General features: G+C 41.6%; 1 protein-coding gene across 1 annotated transcript in view; it reads left to right on the top strand.

Annotated features, from left to right (window-relative positions):
* WDR7 (WD repeat domain 7) overlaps positions 1 to 21196 on the top strand; it is a 115279-nt gene that overhangs the window by 62069 nt on the left and 32014 nt on the right. Inside the window, exons 21-22 of the mRNA XM_019610149.1 lie at positions 1591 to 1812; positions 13180 to 13366. Coding sequence (XP_019465694.1) covers positions 1591 to 1812; positions 13180 to 13366 — 409 coding nt within the window. The remainder of the gene's footprint in view (positions 1 to 1590; positions 1813 to 13179; positions 13367 to 21196) is intronic.

Genomic DNA, 21196 nt, shown 5'->3' with positions numbered 1-21196 from the left:
TTCACTTGGAAGGTTTGGCAAAGGAACGTTATGGCAACTGTGCCTCTGAGCGAGAGCCATCGCGGGCACCTGGGTGCTGCTGTGCAGGGGGCTGGGGTCGGGTCGGGGCAGGGCCTGGTGCTCGGCTCTGGGTGCCGGCTGGTTTGTTGTCTGCTGCCTGATGAGAACTGAGAGTCCTGAGGAATCAGGACCAGCGTTTCAGGATGCTCCGATGTCTGCCTTTCGGGGTCCCCGAGCCGGGCCAGCTGTGTGGCCATGAAAGAGCAGAGTGCAGGGCGATAGGAGCTGCTGTATTCCCTGCTTTGTCTGTGCAGCCCCTTTCCAGTCTTCTCCCTCTCCAGGCAGCCCTATTGATTTTTTTCCCCCTCTCCTGCCATTGTTCAGCTTTCCATTGGATTTTTCCTCTCCTTCAGCTGGCACGTTTCTGTTGCTATCGCAATGCTGTCTCTGAACCACAATGGCTGCATTTGCTTAAATGTAGTCAGCTTTTCTGGAGGTAGCATCTCATTCTCTATGGAGCACAGGTAGACCCGCACTGGGCATGCTAAATAGCCCCTTCTTAACCTGTGCTCTGATGATTCTCATCCAGAAGCTGTCTGGCTTCCTGAAAAGGTTCGGTAGAGGAACCTAAGAGGGATGTTAAGGCTTTGTTGTTATATATCGGATTTGTAGGTTTTTTTTTTTCTTTTTTCCCATTGCACTGGGAATTAGCTGAGTGTGAGCTGTACTTGCCTGGCTGAATGAATACTATATTTCAGTCTCATAAACTTCTAAGATTCGGCTTCTTTATTCCTAGAAAAAAAAAGAAAAAGAAAAAAAAAAACAAACACCGAAAGAACCAAAATTGATCCACCTTCCACCAACCTAAGATAGCCCAAGAGTTTTTAGTTTCACCAATAATATAAAACTTAGAATTTTATTTTAAAATTCACACTACAGTGAGGTTTTTCCATGATTCCGGAGGATGTTCGTTAAAGAAACATTTGGTGTACCGAAATGCTAGCTCAGTGTGATGGCATATATCCTTATGCTAAAATTTAGTAAGAACTAGAATATCATGATAGATCATAACACAGAAGGTTGAGTTTTTTTTGTAATAGAAATCCAGTATTCCAAATACGCCTTGTAAGGGAAGGAAACCAGAGAGGATTTTGATTGGTTACAGAAATTTAGGGTGAACAAAAATCAGGCCAAATGTTACCTTTCACAAAAGCAGATAAACACAATTATGTTGGTTATGTTTTTTTCCTCCGCAAAAGAATAAAGATGTATAAAATTTGATGGTTTTCTGCCCCCTTCTTCCTTTCTTTCTTTTTTTTTTTTTTCTTTCTTCAGCAAGGTCTTGACAATTTTTGAAGGATGGGTGAGATAGCAGTTGCAAAAGTAGCTGCTTAGACTTCTGTTGTGCATTTTGGGAAGTAAAAGTCATTATCTACAGCAGCTGAAAATTCTACTAAGGGAGGTAACTGTCCTGAAAACATGCTCTAAGTTAAATGGAATCTCTTTTATTTTCTCTGGAAAACAGAATGTTTGGAGTGTTATGAGCAGCCCTGCTTTTGTTTTCCTTATAGCTCTTCCTTCTTGTTCCAGGCTGCCTGTCTGGTCTCCCGCAGCTGAAGAAGATCTCCACATCCTATGAGGAGCGCAGGAAGCAGGCGACAGCCATCGTTCTGCTGGGTGTGATTGGGGCAGAATTTGGGGCTGAGATTGAGCCCCCTAAGCTGCTGACACGGCCACGCAGCTCCAGCCAGATCCCTGAAGGCTTTGGGCTGACAAGCGGTGGGTCCAATTATTCCCTGGCGAGGCATACCTGTGAGTATCCCTGTCCCTTGTTCTGGAATTTAGGCTAGGGTGAGGTTTTACAATATCATCATGTACTAACGTTTCAGTACGCATCGAGTCATTAAAACATTTCCTTTCAGAGGATGAAATAAAGTTGAAATGTGGAATGTGCAAATAAGCAGTGTCATAATAAGAGGTGGGTGAGACATTGGTGCTCATATAGAGAGCAGAGAACTGTCCAGTATGGCAGCACAGCTGCAGGCAGTGATGCACCAATAGTCAGCAGCAGCCCAGCTTTCACTGGCACCATCCAGCACTGCTGTTGGCACTCCTTGTTCTCTTTATGCTTACACTAAACTAAGACTGCATTTATGTAATTCATACTTTTTTCCCTTGAAAATATATCTTGGGCTATAGAGAACAAGAGGGAGGAGATAGTGAACACCTGTCCTGCCTCTTAGATTGATAGATCTTCATTGCAGCACTTTGTAGCTCTTACTCATAGTGCAGGAGTTCTATCTGTACCTGAACACTGTCACAGTTTGCTTACTTCACTGCACATAATTCTGAGGAATAGACTGTATAGGATCAATAACCTATAGGAAGACATATTTGGCAATGACTTAAAAGAAAAAAGTGTCTTGTGCAAAAAAAAACGGACACGGATGAGTTCAATGGAAAATGCTATATAAAATGTTACATTCTGGGCCCATATGAAATGTAGTCCTGTAGTGCTGCTGTAATTACCCTTCCTACAAACAGTAACAGCAATCTTATATAAGATAGTAACATATCTGTGAGTTGTCAGTTTGCTGTTAATATTGCAAAATGTAATGGAAGCAGATGCAGTTGTAGTGCTCTAAGCCTGTGGCCAGGTTCCTAAGCATGCTGGTGTTTGTTTTAGGGGAATCTGAAAAAAGTCCCTACCATCTCTCTGAAATGCTGTGGATTCATTGCTGGTATTGCTGGAAAAACCACCAATACCTGATTAGTTATTTTATAACTTCACAGGAGAGGATTTCTCCTCCTGCAGTGGTTTAGTCTTCACATGATGCCCAAGGTGTCGGAGGAAAAGAGGACAAAAAATGCAAATAACTGAAAAGCAGTGTATTGTCTGAGCTCAGAGCAATTACCAGGAGACTGGTTCTTGTAAGGGGGGGAAATGCTTTTGCTAAACCTGAAGTGGCAAAGAAGGCAAAGCAAGAATCTACACTTCTGCTGGGTCTAGGACCCTGGAAGCCCTATGTGCTAAATAGTCAGTGCTCCAAGCCTAAAAAACTGATGTGTGTGAGGGCTAGATTATCACAGAGCAGTGCTATTCAGCAAAGGCTTGAAGGCCTCAAGTACCATGGCACGACTGAGGACGTTTTTCATTTCCTGTATATCTGCTTGTTTGTGTCAGAAGATAGTGTTCCTCCTGGTGTCTGTGCAAACTACAGGGACTCCTCTTCAGAAAAGATACAAAATTCTGTTTTTTTTCTAGTAATGTTTTACTCCAACTTATTTGTCAGTAAAATATGCAGAAAAATAGTTTCAGAACAATGAACTATACGTTTTTAAATGAAATTTAGGGAAAAAAATACATTTTTACTTACATGGTAGTACAATACCATAACAATCATAAATACAGCTTCGTTACTCTGCTGTTAGATTAAGCACCCCAAGGGCTGCTGGCATGGCTGGGTTGGTGCCCAGTTCACCAGAATCACAGAATGGCCAGAGTTGGAAAGGAACTCAAGGATCATGAATCTCAAACCCTCCCACCACAGGCAGGGCCACCAGTGCTAAGCTAGCAGCCACTGAACTAAATCATAGCAGAGTGTACTCAGGAGCCCAGGAACATCCTGCAGCATTGCTTGAGTCACCAGCATAGCCTCCACCATTCACCTGGTGGGCAAACTGCCCAGAGCCACATCCAGCCTGGCCTTGAATGCCTGCAGGGATGGGGCATCCACAGCCTCCTTGGGCAGCCTGTTCCAGTGCCTCACCACCCTCTGAGTGAAAAACTTCCTCCTAATATTCAATCTAAGCCTCCCCTGTCTCAGTTTAAAACCATTCCCCTTGTCCTATCACTATCCACCCTCACAAACAGCCGTTCCCCCTCCTGTTTATACGCTCACTTCAAGTACTGGAAGGCCACATGAGGTCTCCCTGGAACCTTCTCTTCTCCAGGCTAAGCAAGCCCAGTTCCCTCAACCTTTCCTCACAGGAGAGCTGCTCCAGCCCTCTGATCATCTCAGTGCCCTCCTCTGGATCCACTCCAAGAGCTCCTTCCTGTACTGGGGGCCCCAGGCCTGGACACGGTGCTGCAGATGGGGCCTCACAAGAGCCGAGCAGAGGGGGACGATCACCTCCCTCTCCCTGCTGGCCACCCCTTTTTTAATGCAGCCCAGAACACGGTTGGCCTTCCGGGCTGCAAGTGCGCACTGCTGGCTCATGTCCAGCTTCTCATCCACCAGGACCCCCAAGTCCTTCTCTACAGGGCTGCTCTCAAGGAGATCTTCCCCCAGTTTGTGTAAATATCTGGGATTGCCCCGGCCCAAATGCAGCACCCTGCAGTTGGCCGTGTTAAAGCTCATTAGGTTCACATGAGCCCACTTCTCCAGCCTGTCCAAGATGGCTTCCCTTCCTTCTAGTTCTTTATTTTCTCTTCCCCTTTTACAGTTTTTTGCTCAAATAAGGAACTCTACCACTCCCAGCTGCTTTCAGTCCTGGTGTTAGCTGCTTCTCAGCGGTGTCACCTGGTCAGAAGCTTGGCTGATGGCTGGACCATCTGTGATCTTCACAGCCTCTCTCCTCCTGTGTTTTTATTCAGCTATCTGCTTGCTGCTTTTGTTACATTAAGCTTAGCAGAACTGTGAACTCCATCTCTGAACTCCTATTAATCATAATTTCAGGAACACCACACAGCTGTCGGGCTGACTGATAGGGTGAAATTCAGGCTTTAATGTAGATGAAACTTGACACAGTAAAATACTGAAATTTTACATCTGGGCCATAAAGTAATTTGTAAAGTGCTTAAAAAGCCAAAGGAAAATCAGGATAATTTTGCCTATAGTAGTTAGGATTGTGAAAGGCAAATGCCTTATCAGATGTTACTGAGATCCCCATCCCTTCCAAACAAGGTAATCTAAGCTGGAGGTATCAACGTCTTCTCATGAGAATTTGTCAAATGAGAGCATTGTTACAACTTCGAGGAATTGAAGAGTAGTTGGAGTTTACAAAAAAAGAAGACAGGTTTGTTTCTGGTATTAGCAGTAAGCTTGAATCATCATAAAATCATAGAATTGTTAGGGTAGGAAAAAGCCTTTAAGGTCCCCAAGCCCAGCCCACTCCCACCATCCCCACTGACCACATCCCCAAGTACCACATCTCCATGGTTCTTGATCACCTCCAGCAGTGGAGACTCCACCAGCTCCCTGGGCAACCTGTGCCACTGCATCACCACTCTGTCAGAAAATTTTTTTCCTAATATCTAACCTGGAACTCCCTGGGCACAACTTGTTTTTCATCATATTTTACATAAAACTTGCACTGTTATTGCTCAAGGAGAGTAAGTTGAATTGGAAGACTTAATCAAAGCTGCAATGTTAATTTCTTCAGATTTGTGTCTGTTTGTATGTCTGAAGGATTTGGGGAAGCTGAGATCGTCAAAGTTATGAGAGAAATTGCATGTAGCCTAACACCATGGTATTTTCTATTTAAAAATAAGTTATCCAAATGAACTAATTCTTCATTTGGAGTGTTAGTGTGTGCACATTTATCTAAGTTGTACACATTGTGACTTACTGTATTTACGAAAATAACTGATAATGTCTTCTTAAGTGAACAGAATTCTCCTGAAATCCACCTAGTGACCTTGCCTGCCATCCCGCCTTAATCTTTGTTGACATTACAAATAGTTAATGAGATATTTAATTAAAAAATGCCACCCCAAAGTTTTCTCATTATAGATGCACCACATTACACTCAAACCGCAGCTGATGCTGTGTTTATAAAGAGAATGGGCTGATAAACCTGAGTGGTTTATAAAATACTTGATTCTGTTGTTAATGCAGGATGTTTTGCAAAGCATCTGCCATCAATACAGTTGTTAATGGTAAGCATTCTGCCCTTTAACTCAGAGTCGTATGTGACAGCATGCTATGGTATACTAAGATGGGTTTTGCAGGCTGTGTTCACACTTCCTTCCTTCCTAAGCGATTTTTTAGTTTCCAGGTGGTAGCTTAGGACAGTCACCCCAGTTTGGCTGACCTGCTTAATGTGGGAACCACCAGCACTTAGGTTCCTACATCAGACTGGTAAGGAAGACACAGACTTGATGAGGGAACCCAGCAGGTGCTGGCAGCAGAAATTAGCACAGAAGAGCTCAGGATCCTCACCTGGAGGAGCAAGAAATCACCTGAGCAGCAGAGCAAATTAGGCAAACTGGCTCAGAAACCAACCAACCAAAACTCGATGCACAGAACATTGGGATTAAAGCAAGTAACTGATGGTATTGCTCCTAGTGAGAGACTGCTTTTAGTGCAGGCCATTTTGCTGGCTGTTCCTCTGTATCAGTCATGCAGGAAGATGCTGCCCTGTGTTTGGTGACATGGGGCTGGTTCTGCACTTATCAGTCTGCACACTTGGAAATTCAGTGCGAGACCAAGATGTGCTCTTGATAGTTTTTCCTGAGTTGCGATTAGATTAGTCTTAAACAGAATTTGGCCCTGAAGGGGAAAAATAATAGAAGAAAGGAAAAGAGTAGTTTATAAAAATCTTTATGTTAGCCTTAGAGATAATACTTAGAAAAAGTAGTCAATCTGTATGGCAGAAAACAGTCAATCGTTGTGGCAGATATTATGCCCTAATTTGAATCTGTTGGACTTTTCTTGCTTTCTTTTTGAGCAACAAAATCCAATCTTAAAACTTTAATTCACGTCAAGTATGTTATCTGAGATTCCTTCCTTCCTCGCAGGGTGGGTGGTGAACAGCCCTCTCTGCTGGAACCTCTGACAATTCCCACCTGGCAACAACAGTGGTCTTGAAGATTCGGTTCCCTAATCTACATGCAGTGCTACCGATGTAAAATCTATATTTTTTTGTATGTCTAATGGGAAAACCAAAATTGCATACGCTTTTTGCTCTTTGGTGTCTGTATTAAGAAATAGTGCCCAAACATTGTCGATCAATACTTTGCATGCTTAAAAAGAGCACTTCAAAATAACTTCTTTATGAAGTGCTGCTTAATAAGCTGTGACAGGTCAATAAATCTGCCTGTGCTTGTGTTTGTAATGAGTGAGATGAAGGGAAGCTCAGAAACTAATTTTATTCATCATACAAATTAATATTATTCCTTCATTAGGCTTGTAGCTTCCAAGTTAATCATTCTTGCCTTAAAAGAACAGGAGGGAATTCAGTTTCCTCATCTTACAGCCATATGTGTAAGTTAGAGCTGTGTGTGCAAGAATGATCCCAAAGCCAGGAAAGTGCCTGGGAGATGTGAGATGCTTTGACTCTTGTTTTATAGAGTAGAAACATGGGAGAAAGATGCACAAAAACAAGTGATATATTGTTGGTTTGGAAACGACCATCAGGGTTTTCACTTCACTGTGCAGAGATGGGTGAGCAGATTCCACTGCATCCACAGAGCACGTTACCTCCGTGATGTGAGTGCATGGCTATGGCCATACACTGGGAGGTGTTTGTTTTACGTACAGAAATCAGTGTCACTTTCCAGCTTCAGAGCATATCCTGGCTGTTTCCACAGGCAGCAGAGTTGTATTGTGTCACAAGTGGTTGTACCTGGTCCTTACCAACCAAACGAGTCCTGTTAAAATATATTTTATAAGTGTTTACATTCGTCTTAGCTTTATAAAAGATCGTAGCACAGGACCATGTGGTCAACCCGTGTATGACCTGAGCATAGCATAGGGTGATGATGTTCACAGATAAGTGTTGCAAGTGAACACATCTGCTTAAGAAAATCAGCTGCGGTTGCGTGTGATGGGAAAATGTCTGAGATTGGCAGAAGGTTTGGGCAGGCTGCAGTGTGCTGGAAAGAAATGCTGCTGCCAACAAACTGATGGTGGGCTTTGTGGAAATGGCATCATTGAGAAAGCATGCAATTTAGATGAAAATAAATAGTATGGCTTAATGATATTATGCAATTAACAGGAATGAAAATAACAGGTGTACTGCACAGTTATCAATCGGGTTATATTGGCTTTCTCCTTCCTGCTGGATTATAAACAAATTTTGGATTAAAATAATGATAGTTTACTCTTTCTATATCACTGTAATATAATTTCATAGTTAGAGGAAGAAAGCATTTAAGCTAGCAGAGTTGGGTTCTCTCCATAAATTGAAACAAGTCTGATCTAAAACTCATTTACTGTCTTGGAACAGAATTGATCTTGCTTTCACATTTGATTCCTCTACTGCAGTTTTCGAGAGGAAGAAAAATGGCATTGTTAGGTCACTTTAACTAGGCCATGGGTAGGCAGCGAGGACTGGGAACCTGCTATTGCCAGCAGCTTTCTTCTTTTTCCTTTGTCTCCCTTTGCAAGGATTTATGTAAAATTGTACGGAATTTTGGTACAAAACAGGAGCAGTATTGGTTTTGCCTGCTTGCCAGCATTCCTTGCTGTTTGCTCACTTAATGTTGAAAAGCACTATTAGGCTGTTCTGTACAAATGCTATGTATTTACTACATCTAGAGGCAACTGTTCTGACGTTCTAAGCCTGTTACATTTGCAGAATGTAGGTTGGTACTTGTCATGGAGGAAATATTTCCTTTATGATTAAATATTTCTGAAGTTTGTAAGCCTTCAGAGTGGTTGAGGACACATCCTTTCTGATCAGATAAATAAGGCAAAAAATATATATTTTATTGTAGGGAAAAAAAGAAGAAATCTTTGCTGTTCCCAAAAGCATCCAGTTATATACATGCTGCAGAAGCAGCACTCAGTAAGGTTTAATTTAAAGAAAAAGTTTAATTTTCAAAGTTCTGAGAGTTTGTTGTACATTTCCAGGCAAATGTTGCTTTCAGGTGTTGGCACAGGCTGCCCAGGGAGGTGGTGGGTCACTGTCCCTGGAGGTGTTGAAGTCACACAGCGATGTGGCACCTGGGGTCATGGTTAGTAGGCATGGTGGGATGGGTAGGTGTTGGGCTCGATGGTCTCAGAGGTCTTTTCTAGATTCTGTGACTCCTCTGTGGTTATTTCTCAACATTGCAGCAGTCCCTGAGTAGAAGTGATAAAAGGGCTGTTGGTGTAGGAACAACACAAATGTCTTTGCAGGTCATTTTTTACTCTGACTAAATAAAATGCAATCATGCAATGTAACTACTTCTTAATACATTGTAAGACCATGTTTTTGGGAAGAGGTTAAAACTCTCCGTGCCCATGCCAGTGCTGAAATTGCTGTAGGAGCTTCACCTGTTGCGCAGATAGAACATAAGTGACTTGAGAGGGCATCAGGCAAATTGAATCCTCTCCTAGCGTAAGTTCAGTTGAAGAAATGAAATGTGCTACAGTTAGATAGAAGGCAGAAAAAATGCTGGAAGTATGTTGTGTGAAAAGCAGAAGATTAGAAACAATGTGCTCAATGCACATTATTCCATTTTTTAAGTGTTCATAATTATAACTTTAGAAAAGTTATTCAAATTTTCATTTAGGGCAGAAAATACCCTCTGTCTGAAAGAGAGCACAAACTCTGATAGAAATTTGCTGCTCCAAAATGAGGAGTTTAAGGGATATGCATTTTTAATCGGGATATCCAAAGTTAAGTTTTTCTCTTTCTGCTGGTGTTTCAGCCAGGTGCATGTCAAATCAGGACAAAAAAATATATATATCATCCAAAAAAAGGTGCTGATTTTTTTAAAATTTCTTATTAAAAAACACTGTGTCCACGACCTAGAGAAAAAGAGAAGACTGAAAAAATCCCTAAAGCTCTTGTCCCTCACTTCTGTTCTTTTGTATATAAAATGAGAAAAAGATTGAAAGCAAGCTGAATCACATCCTTGGAGTCCATCATTTTTATTTAGTCCAAACTGGATGCTGTGGCAGATTATGAGAATGGGAACCAGAGTTATCAGTGTCTTATTCGTGCCTATACTATTGATTTTCCCGAGCAAATTATTTAATTTTTTTAAGCCTGTCTCCAAAATGAGGGTAACAATGCTGATGGGTGTAATATGTTTAAAGCTCTTGAGATGCAGCAAGGAAAGACATCCGAGAAATTCAAAGGGGTACATGCATTCAAAATAACTGAAATCTTTAGTATTCAGGTCACATTCCCATCAGCAGAAATGATGTAGGCATCAAAGACTCCAACCTTTATTTTTGTGTTCTGGAAACGCTGGGAAAGGTGGGCAGCTCAGTACTGACCCCGCTGTGCTTTGTGGATGGAGGTTTTGCTGCCATGCAGATGCCTTCAGTGAGGGCTTGCGAGGATGAGTTTCCAATCCTTGCCCTTGATTTGCTTTGCTTGCAGCCTCTGTGCCTAACTTTGTTGCCATGTACATGCAGCATATGCATCACAATGCAGAGTAAAAGATGGGGACAAATTCTGATGCAGATTTATATATAGGAATGGCATTTCTCGACTTCTCTTTTTCCTCATTTACTGCCTGAACTCAGTCTGTCTGGTTAGTCACACCTAATCTTTAACAAGAGACACTTTCATTGCTTCATCCTTAATAACACTTAACAGCAGAAGATGCATGCAAATCATCACAGCTTTCCTGTGGCTGAGTTTTATTGCTTTTATTCAGATTTACAGGAGAAAAGCCGAATCTGCTGCTCGCAGCCATTTCAGCTTGTTCTTCAGTGTAGCTGCCCTCCCCAGCAGCCATGGGCTTGGGGTGGGTGTTACAGTGCAGCCCCTTGCCCACAGAACAGGGTTGGTGGGAGAGGGGCTCTGAGAGCAGCCCCACTAGCAGGGCTTCTCCGGGACTAATTACCTCTTTACTGTGCTGACTCTAATGTGACATGTTTATTGCCTTAACTAACAACTCATTAGCTTAGTTGATGTTTTTGTCAATATTAATTCGTTCATTTAAGCCAAGTCAAAGCTTAAACAAAGATGTCCAGGCTGAGAAACGGGCAGCAGGATGACTTTTGTTCAGTTCATCTTTTCTTCAGCTCACTGTACACAGGGCAGGTGTCAACAAGAGCAACACTAGGAGTATCCGTATGAGAAATGCTGGAGTGCTTCTCTGCAAAAAAATGTTTGTGATGCTTCTTAATAGGTTCTTTCATTTGAGACAAAATTCATGCGCATTGAAGCTTCATAGAATCATTACTGTTGGAAAAGTCTTTTGAGATTATCAAGTCCAACCCCAAACCATCTCTACCGTGCCCTCTAAACCATGTTCCCAAGTGCCACATCCCCATGGTTCGTGAGGGCCTCCAGGGACGGGGACTTCACCACCTCCCTGGGCAGCCTGTGCCACTGCATCACTGCTCTCCTGGAGAATAATTTTTTCCTAATATCCAGCTGCACTTTTTAAGAAGAAACTTTCAGCTCGTGTTACACGCATCCAAGTTTGGTGTGAGTTCACGTGCACAGCAAGACTATCAGTAACTTTCCTGGATGCTGAGATGTCAGGAGCTTTATTTAATGAATCACACAACTCGTAGGAGACAGTTCTGAAAACCAGGGAAAACTGTGTTCAAATCAATAGGTTATCATTACCGCAGAGGCAAACTAAATGAATGTTATTAAGAGGTAACAAATAATTATGTAGTGATAATGATAAATTACCTTTATCTGGGAGCATTGTTTTAGTGTTCCCTCACATTTATATATATGTATGCAACCACTTTAATGAAAAACTAATCTATTGAATGAAATAGCGGGAGGGAGAGAACTTTGTACGTGGGCAGACAGTGACAGGACAAGGGGAAATAGCTTTAGACTGAAAGAGGGCAGATTTAGGTCAGATGTGAGGGGGAAATTCTTTACCCAAATAGCGGTCAGGCTCAGCACTGCTGCCCAGAGCTGCCTGGGTGCCTGAGGCAATGGATGGCATGCCCTGGGCAGCCTGAGCTGGTGGGGGGCAGCCAGGCCCATGGCAGGGATGGGGGGGGGCTTTCTGTGTGCACATTATGTAGCATGTCTCTGTCATCTCAAGAGCTGTCAGCAAAACTGAGTTACTAATTAATGTCTCATCCTTCTAATGGGACTTCTATTCTGCTTCCACCCCTCAAGCTGTGATGCTGATAGCTTTGCCAGCAGCAGTGACCAGAGTCAGAACAACATGAAGGCTTTGCAGTCATTTCATTCCGCTCCCTAAATAAAGCAGTGCCAATCCCCACATGTTTAACACTGAGGAGCTTTCAGCAGGAAGTGTATTTTGAGGACAAGGAAAATCATCACTGTAAAACTGAAATGCTTCACAAATGGGCACCGTGGTTTGTGCAGGGCATGGCAGGAGGCGTGTGGAGCCCTGGCTGTCTGCACTGTGCAGAGCTGCTCTGTAGGGCTGGCAAGCAGCCGGTGCTCACCTGGAGGTTGTGGTGGGTTTTGTGACCTTATTTTCTCACTGTTTCTCACTCAGTTAAGCATACCTGGTACAAACTTATTTTAGCTTCAGCAGGATTCGACAACGTATAATCTAAACAGGGCCTGATTTAACTGCTTTCTTCTCCCTTTGTTTTCCTGAGACCTTGTTGCAAAATTATTTACTTTCTTTTCTGAGAGGTTTTTATTACCCTGTTAATATTATCACAGATTCTATTTGAGTGATTTTTTTAAATTTTTTGTCAACTCTCTATTGAAGGGAATTTTTACTATATAATTCCTTCCATTGTGATTCACTCTGTATTTTTTTTTTTCCCCACCATTTTCTGGTGTGTAGATTGACTATTTTCTTGCATAAAGATTATTTCTAACATAGTAAAAACTTTGTGATTAAGACTCAACAACAGAGGTATTGACATGGGGCTGTTTAAAGCAGATGAGTGTACTGTACTGTCTTGTGTGCTCTAACATAGGGGCTGATGCTACCATAGAAAACTTGTTCAGGATCTGGCAGGCAGAGGCTGGCTGGGGTTCAGCATTGCCAACAGGATGCAAAACTTTAACATATCCTTTGCTTATGTGCAACTGAAAATTATTTACTATAGCTCTCAAAACCTGATTCTGCGCAGAGTCAGCTGTAGCAGCTGTAGGTATTTTCCACAGAGCATGTATAATCTGGGGACTACTTCTAAGACACAACATTTTTCAATTTAATTAAAAATATCTCAGGTTTCCTCTATCTTTCCATCAGATTTCCCATTGATTATAGGAGCTTCTGGAAAAAAATCTGAAAGTGGTGTTTTTAATGAATTCTAACTGCCCTTAGAACAATGTTTGTAATATGTAACACCTTTCATTGCCCTGGTTCTCTCCCATTCTCCTTGACAGGCAAGGCATTGACGTTTCTGCTGCTGCAGCCTCCCAGCCCCAAGCTGCCCGCGCACAGCACCATCCGCAGAACTGCCATTGACCTCATCGGCCGCGGCTTCACCGTCTGGGAGCCCTACATGGACGTCTCTGCAGTGCTGATGGGCCTGCTGGAGCTCTGCGCTGATGCCGAGAAGCAGCTTGCCAAGTAGGTGTCTCCTTATAAGCTTGTGAGCCCTGCGTCGCCTGCAGCCTGTATGTGGAATCGTAGAATTGTTAGGGGAAAGACTTCTAAGATCATCCAGTCCAGGTCCTGGTTTTAGAGTAGTCGGTCATCTCAGATAGAAATAAAATCATGGAATTATTTGAGATGGAGGGGACCCCTAAAGGCCATCTGGCTTCGCTCCCCTGCAGAAAACAGAGATACGTACAGCCCAGTGAGGTGCTCAGAGCCCCACCCAGCCTGACCTTGAATATCTCAAAGGACCCACCACCTTTATGGGCAGCCTGAGTCAGTGCTTCTCTGCCCTTAGCGTAAAGAACTTGTTTCTTGTATCTAGTGTAAGTTTCCCCTCTTTCAGTTTGAAACCATTTCCCTTTGTCCTGTCACAACAGACTGCTAAAGAGTCTGTCCTCTTCATTATGTTGGCCCCGCTTTAGATAGTGAAGTAGCTGTAGTAGTTGGCAAGGAGATGGAAAAAGGAAAGGAATCCTCCATTTTGGAGAAGGCGGAGGTTTTTTTGTTGGTAACATTACTATTGGTAGCATTAAGGAAACTTGTATATTTAAGGATTGCTAAGAAATCATAAACTCATTGGACCACAGCCTATCTTTCAAGTTTGTGGACAACTTATTAAAGAGTCCTGAATAAAGATACAGGTGGCTTAGGTTAGATTTAGCTATCTTGTACATGTTCTGATCTCCTGGAAAGAAAATCATAGAATAATAGAATGGCTCTATCGTGTAGTGTAGAAATAAAATCGTTCAGTTAAGTATTTGCAGCTGGGTCTAAAGAGGAAGGAGTGTGTTGATTTCAGTTCAGGTCTTGGGCTTGCTTCATTTGTACAGACTAGATTCTCTTCTTGAAAGTGCCATTAATCACACCATCAAGTAGTTACAGCTAAACACAAAGTGAAATTAGGAGGACTTGAATAATAAAGGTAGTGTCCTGCACATTTTGTGTTAAGATCATGGCATTTTTGGATTTTATTGTTTGGGGATTATTAGTGTGGCTTTGCGGCAGATTAGCATTGTTTTTGAGTATCCCGAAACGTATGAGCTGAGACCCAAAGGCAGTGTATTTCTACTGGGGAGCTGATTCTCACAGTCCTTACTCTGTAGATCCAGTTAATGACAACAGGACTATTTGTGTAGTGAAGGGTTTGCAGTATAGTCTTCATTTTTATTATTGCTTGTTGTGAAACTGGCCGTATGGTCTGAAATTTATTCTAAATTGCAAACTGAATATATTTTAATTTATTTGGTTTTTACCAAAAAAGCAAACAACTTCAGCATGCTGACCAGTTCGAGTTCTGAATTTGGGATATGTGCAGATGGGATGTGTTTCCCAGCAGAATACAAACTCTCCACGTGTGTGGATTGTGGTAATGCTTTTCATTTCAGTACAGCTTTCTGAATTTGCACTGATTGAAATTCTGGTGCTTTCTGTGTCTGGCACACAAAGTGTTGTGTGAATATTCACTAGGAGATTTTTTAAAAACATACTTAATGTTTAATTTTTTCTAAGTAGTGTTTTCTCTGTAGTATTTTAATTAGTGACATTCTTCTTTAATTGTTAATTATTAAATTACCTCATAAACCATACATTAATGTAGGAGCAATTTCATTCTAGAAGAAGACTTCATGACTCATCTGTGAAAGGTTTTTGCTCATGAAAAAATAAGCTCTCGATTCTGAAATTGCAAAGCTCAACATAACTGCTTATTTAGGTATTAATATTACTGCATTTCTTAAAATGTGGAGGCTCGCTTTACAGTACATGATATTTTGCTTTGTGGCTTTTTTCATGCCTTCCAGGCTTTTGGATGTATTCTGAAGCATGTAGGGGAAAAGAACTGTATGTTAGAGGAGAAGAAAATGTTCATATAAAACTGCAGTAGGCATTTTTGTAGGGAATGTTGATATACATTAGAACTGTGTGGTTAGCATAAGGAGGGCCTCTGGTTAGCTTGCAGATTTTTTTGTTTACAAGACCACTGTAGTAACATTAGTTTAGATATTAAAAATAATATTCCTAATTGTTTTCCAGTTTTATTCTGAGCCTATTGTTTGATACGTCAGTAATTATTGTGTTTTGGGATTTTTTTTGTATGCTGTGCTGGATGAAACCATATAGTCAGAAGCACTTCTAATGATAAGCATTATTGATGGGTATTTAAACTATTTTTATAGTTTTAAATAATCTTCTGGTTTTGTCAAGAAGTTCTTTTGTTTGCAGCAGTAACTTTGAAAACCACTGGCACTTGTAGTAGAAGTCCACATCATTAACCTTAGCATTCAATATCAAAACCTAGTTCTGAAAACTGCTATGTTGCAAGTTTTATTTTATAAATATGCTTAAAACTGTTTACTAATAAACACACATGAGCATTGTAAGTGATGGACGCAGAAAGGAGCTGACTGCGTTTATCTCAATGCTGTGTGTGCATCCACCTGTGGGAGCACTAAGATTTGTACCTTTTACATTGCATTAAGGGAAATTACCAAATTGATATAGCAGTTCTGATTTCCTCGGACTGTGAAGGATGAGTGATTGCGGTGTGTTGAAGGCAGTTAGTGGATAAATCTGTACAAACTGGGTGAATATTGTTATCTGCCCGAACCTCAATTATTTCTTTTAGCTTGACAGAAGAAGCCAAGACATTTTACCTTTCCAAAGAAATCTTGTGTGTTCTATTGTATTTAAATGTGGGCTTGCACAAACCAGTGAATACAGTTCTTCAGAAGGTAATTTTCATCTTGCTGTTACATTCTTAGCTGTCATAAAGATTAGTATGGCTCTCTATACACAGAGCACTGAATAAATGAATGTATCAGCATGTAGCCTTGAGGAGCCCAATGCAATTTTCATGATGATAAATTGCATAATAAGCGAGAAAGTGTTTGCTTATTAATCCATAACAAGATTTAGATTGAAAATGGCCTGTTACATTCATGACAGATACAGTACTGACTGCAGACAGACTAAGATGGAAAGAAATGGAGCAACAATGTGTGCAGGGGGTTAAGTGTGCATCTTACCCTCCCGGTACCCTGCTGAGCTACCCCTTTTTGTGCCTGATTTACCGTGTACACAATAACAGTGCACAGCTGCCTGGCTTCTATCCCTGATGTTAAGAACGTTTTATGAAAGAGCTTTTATGTCAAGCTTGTGCTTTAAAAAAAAATCACTTCACATTTATTAGGACAAAAAAAAAAAAAAAGATGTTTTTTTTTTCCCTTCTGAATTAAATATCTGAGTTGAAATCCAAAACTTGGGTGTTTGTATCTCCTCTGCTCTCCCAGTTCATCCCAGTCCCCAAAGGCTGCAGCAGGCTAGCCAGTGAAGCTGCTCAGTCGTGAGGATTAGGAGTATTTTCTAGCGCTTATTAGGCTTTGATTTCTTGGCACAGGTGATTGTAGGGATCATTGCTGTCTGTAATTTTTGCTCTTTGAATTACAAGCTGCAGTTTGATACAGATCGTGATACCATATACCAAAATGAACCACTTATGTTTCTGTCTACACATATGTTAATACACGTGTGTGTAGTAAATAATTACACTAAATTTCTTCAGTTGTGACTGTAAGTAGTGGAAACCTTTTGTTTTATGTCTGTATACATTCTGCCTGTGAATGCATCTTATGTAATACGGACATGCCTAGTTTTCAGGTGCAGTGGAACAGCTTTGGAGTATTGCCTAAACAGTTGCTGAAATTGAGGTTTTTAAAACACAAATGAGAGACAAATGAGTCCTTATTGTGAGGACGAGGAGGAGGCAGATGAATTCCAAGCTTCCCAGCTTCACGACAGGGAGGATGTTTGGTTCCTTCCCCTTTGTTCAGCCGTTGCTTCAGTGCTGCACATGTAAACAGAAGGGGGTTTTTGAGGTGTATGGCTTGTGGTTCCTGTTAAATGAGATGGGATATACCAGTCCTCACTGCTTTCCCTCCCTCTTGCTTTAGAGGAGAGAAACGCATAGGAGTGTCTGTTTTGCAAATAGCTGCTTTCTCTCAAAGGCAAAATAGGCCCCAGCTCTGCGAAAGACCCTCTGTGAAATAATGCACTTTGTACTGGCGATCTTTTCTGCGGTGTCATTAGAGTTTGATGCATTTGGATATCTGTTTATTTTTTTTAATAAGAGGTGAAGTCTGATTCTCGACAGATATGATGACCAAATTCAAGCAGACATCATATTCATTTTTAATAACTCAGATTATGAAATATGCTTTAGATTTAAAATATCTTACAGGTATGTTCCAAACTATTCCTTTCAACTACTTAAGAATCTGAAATTTTTTTGTACGTTTTAAAAGCGTCAGTTTCTATCTACATGCAAATTCTGATTTATTAACTTTTTCAATTGAGCAGTTATGAGTAGAATTATTCAATTATGTAAACAGTTTGGGTAACAGCGCTTCAAAACATACCTCCTAATGAGAATCAGCTTTTCCTTAAGAAAGCAGATAAAAAGGACAAATGAAAAACTCAGTTACGTGGAGTATTTGAACCCCATTTTCTTACTTCTGTGATTAACTTGTGATTTAAATTGGTGCACAGTGCTTGCCATTGCGCAGACAGTGCCACCAGTAGCTTTGCTGAAGGTTACAACCCACACGTTAAGATCTGAGCCTGTGGAACTGTTGTTGCACTCTCATCAGTGCTACTTAATTACTGTGATGACCTGAGGATGGGGTCTGGCAGAAATGTGCTCCTCTGAAGAGCCTGCCTGAAGCACAGCCATGATTGCATGGGCAAATAATGGGACACTGCCTAAACGGGATGTGTGTTCCCTCGAATGACATCTTAGCAAAATCAGAGTAAAAACAATGCTATTTCTTAATTGAAGAGGCAGGAGGGAGGAGATAACATTTTTGGTGTATTGTCCTGTGAAGGGATGTCAGGCACTCCGTAGCACCGATGTCCAGGGCCATGGCTGCCTGAGGCCTGGGCAGCGCTGCCCACAGAGCACCTGGTCTGTAGGACCCACACAGGGACTCACTACAAAAGAAAATAATCCTGTTTGTTAGATACGTTGTTTTCCAGTTTTGAGAGAACGAGGCTGCTAGCTGTGTGGCCGTATTTCCCCGAGAGCTCAGGAGTCTGGCCAGTGAAATCAGCTCCTGGGAATCAGCTGGATGGCACAAGTCAAAAGCACAAATACGTGCAGGAAAGCCAGCTTTCCTACTGGGTGTGGGTGCAGTTAGAATATCGTCTCTGGTGTTAGAAATGTGTGGTAGAGGACAGGCTGTGACCATTTTGTCTGCTACACTCTCAGAAATCATTCCTGAAATGTCTGCTAACAGTGCAGTGGGAAGACAGGGGCAGGAGGAGGACAAGAGGCACGGCACATGTTGCCTGCCTGTGAGGGATGTACTGAAGTCCTAAAGCCCATCAATACAAGAGCAGAAGTTTGGGTACAAGACTAGCGTTTCCCTCTGTGCGTTAGTTCTGCATCTGCCTTTGTTTTGTTGGAGGTTTGGGCAGTGTGCCTGCCTTCTGAAGGAGGAGGTGTAGGCCAGCTGGCCTGGCCGGGGGGTTAATCCCTGCCTGCATACTGCCACTGCTGAGCGATGCTAATGAATTAACAAAAAGCCTGTTGCTTTTCAGGAAAATGCACGCTTTACCAGGCACCCTGTAAGGAAGAGTGCTGCTGGCAGAAATACGAGACCTTCTTATAGGAAAAGTACTGAGGCATTGAGGTTTCCATTGCTTTTGAAAGATAATGGGGTTGGTCTGAACACCTCACTTTGATACCATCTTCCTGTTTCATCACTTCTGTCTGTAAAGTCCCTACGTGATTTTTAAAGTTATATTCAAATTTGGTTTTCCAGACAAAAAGAGACATTTTCATAATACTGTCACAGAGACTTTGTTGGTTTTCAAAACATTAATTTTAATGCATATGATAATTGTGGGGAATGGGAAATGAAATAACAAACTTTGTGTGCTATTTTTATGAGTTCAGATCTGTAAAGTGGTGGTATCTTACCTTGTTGCTTCAGAAAAATAGGTCATTTGGTAGAAAACTTTAACCACACTGAAGTTTTTTGTCGCAAAGTACTTGATTTGTAACCTTCCAGTAAAAAAATATTCTTAAATTATTTTTAGGGACACCCTTTAAAGAACAAACACACACAAAACATCCAAGAGAGCATACAGCATTCTGCAGACACTTGTTTCTGTTTTTTCAGACATAAATGAACAAAAGCCAACAAAACTATGCAGGAACAATTTGAGGCATGCGTAAATAACTTAACAGCTTGGTTACAGAATGCCACCTCAGTCCTGTCCAAAACCAGGAGTGGACTTGGCAGTCACCAATTTGACTTCATAAACTCTTGTTACTCTTTAACAAACCTGTAGCTTTCCTTCGGTATCACTTCTAAGTAACATGAAGGTGAGGTCTGGGGTAAGAAATGTTGGAATGTGTGGTTTGTCAATTTTAGCTCCTGAAAATCAGGACATCTCAAATGTTCGTGTTTCAGGGTGAATAGACAGACTAACCCAAATGTTTCTGGACTTCAGAAAAATGAGCTGATGCTTTTTCTTGCCATTTTGAGTTTAGTATATTTGAACTGCTTGTGCTGGTGGAATATCCAATGGGAAAAGCCCATTGTTTGTAAGGGTGTGGAGTGTCAGGAGTACAGGAAACATACATTGTGATTTGTGCATGGCATTGTTTCAATTTGTCCTCTCTCTCGTTTATTTGCAGGGCAAGTTGAGTCTGACTCTGCTTTTAGAGCAGAGCCTTACTGATTGTTAAATCAGTTTTTACCCATATGGAACCGTACAGAGAGGGATGCAGCTGCAGAGTGTTTACGTTCTTTTCACAATTATGCTTTTAATTCCCATGGCTTTCCTGCCAGAGAGGTTGCTTGCAGCTTTTTGATTTTGAAGAGCTTGGAAAGTGTAAAGGAGGGCTCAACCAGCCAGCCCTGGGGTGGAAGGGATGGGCAAAAATAGGTGCTGGCCTCACAGCTGTGCCGAGCAGCATCACCACCACTCTGACCAGCAGCATCTGAGGCAGCACGCTGGATGAGGATTTGGAGCAGAGCGTTCCCATTCATCCATTTTAATAGCATTAAATGTGTAAAATGAATGCGATCACAGAACTGGAAACGGCAGCCCTTACTTCAATGAGTAATCCCTGAGAAAGCAGCATGACTACTTGGGTGTGTAAGGGCTGCAGAAGGAGACGTCTGGTTATGATGGCTGTGCAGCTCTGCTGACAGCTTTGTGCTGCTTTGCAGGCATTGTGGTACGTGTTTTAATGAGTTACAGCTTACCTAATTGGGCTGTCCTCTGTGTTTAGAAATGCATAATATTTTTTTCTGAAACTTCAGATTCTAGATAGGATGATTTCACTGCACTGGATGCATTTTATTGAATGTATTTTTATCTCATTTACGTTCTTTATTAAGCATCTGAAATCACAGGGATAGTAGAGATTTCATCTTCTTTCATGTAATAAAACGTTTTATTGTTAACACGCACTTAAATGACACACTTATGTTGAAGCAAATCTTCGTTTTTATTAGCATTCACATATATTTGTAATACAAACAGCTGAGATACATAAATTCCATTAAAATCTGATGGCAGTTTGTTAGACAGCGTTGTTCTCCTGCATGTTCTCAAAACTTATCCCCCGTGCAGAGGGAGAATCCCAGCTTCATCTCTGGTCTTCAGACAGAGATCGCTGCTGGTGGAGGTGGCAGCATGCAGGAAAGGACCTCATTTTTACAGGAAAATGATTAACCTATCCATGTTGTTTACAGGTTAGTATTTTGTTGTTGCTAAGCAGCAATGGTTGCG

This window comes from Meleagris gallopavo, chromosome Z (assembly GCF_000146605.3).
Source record: "Meleagris gallopavo isolate NT-WF06-2002-E0010 breed Aviagen turkey brand Nicholas breeding stock chromosome Z, Turkey_5.1, whole genome shotgun sequence".
NCBI lineage: Eukaryota > Metazoa > Chordata > Aves > Galliformes > Phasianidae > Meleagris > Meleagris gallopavo.
The sequence above is the reverse complement of the archived record's forward strand: the minus strand, read 5'-3'. Positions and strand labels throughout refer to the sequence as shown.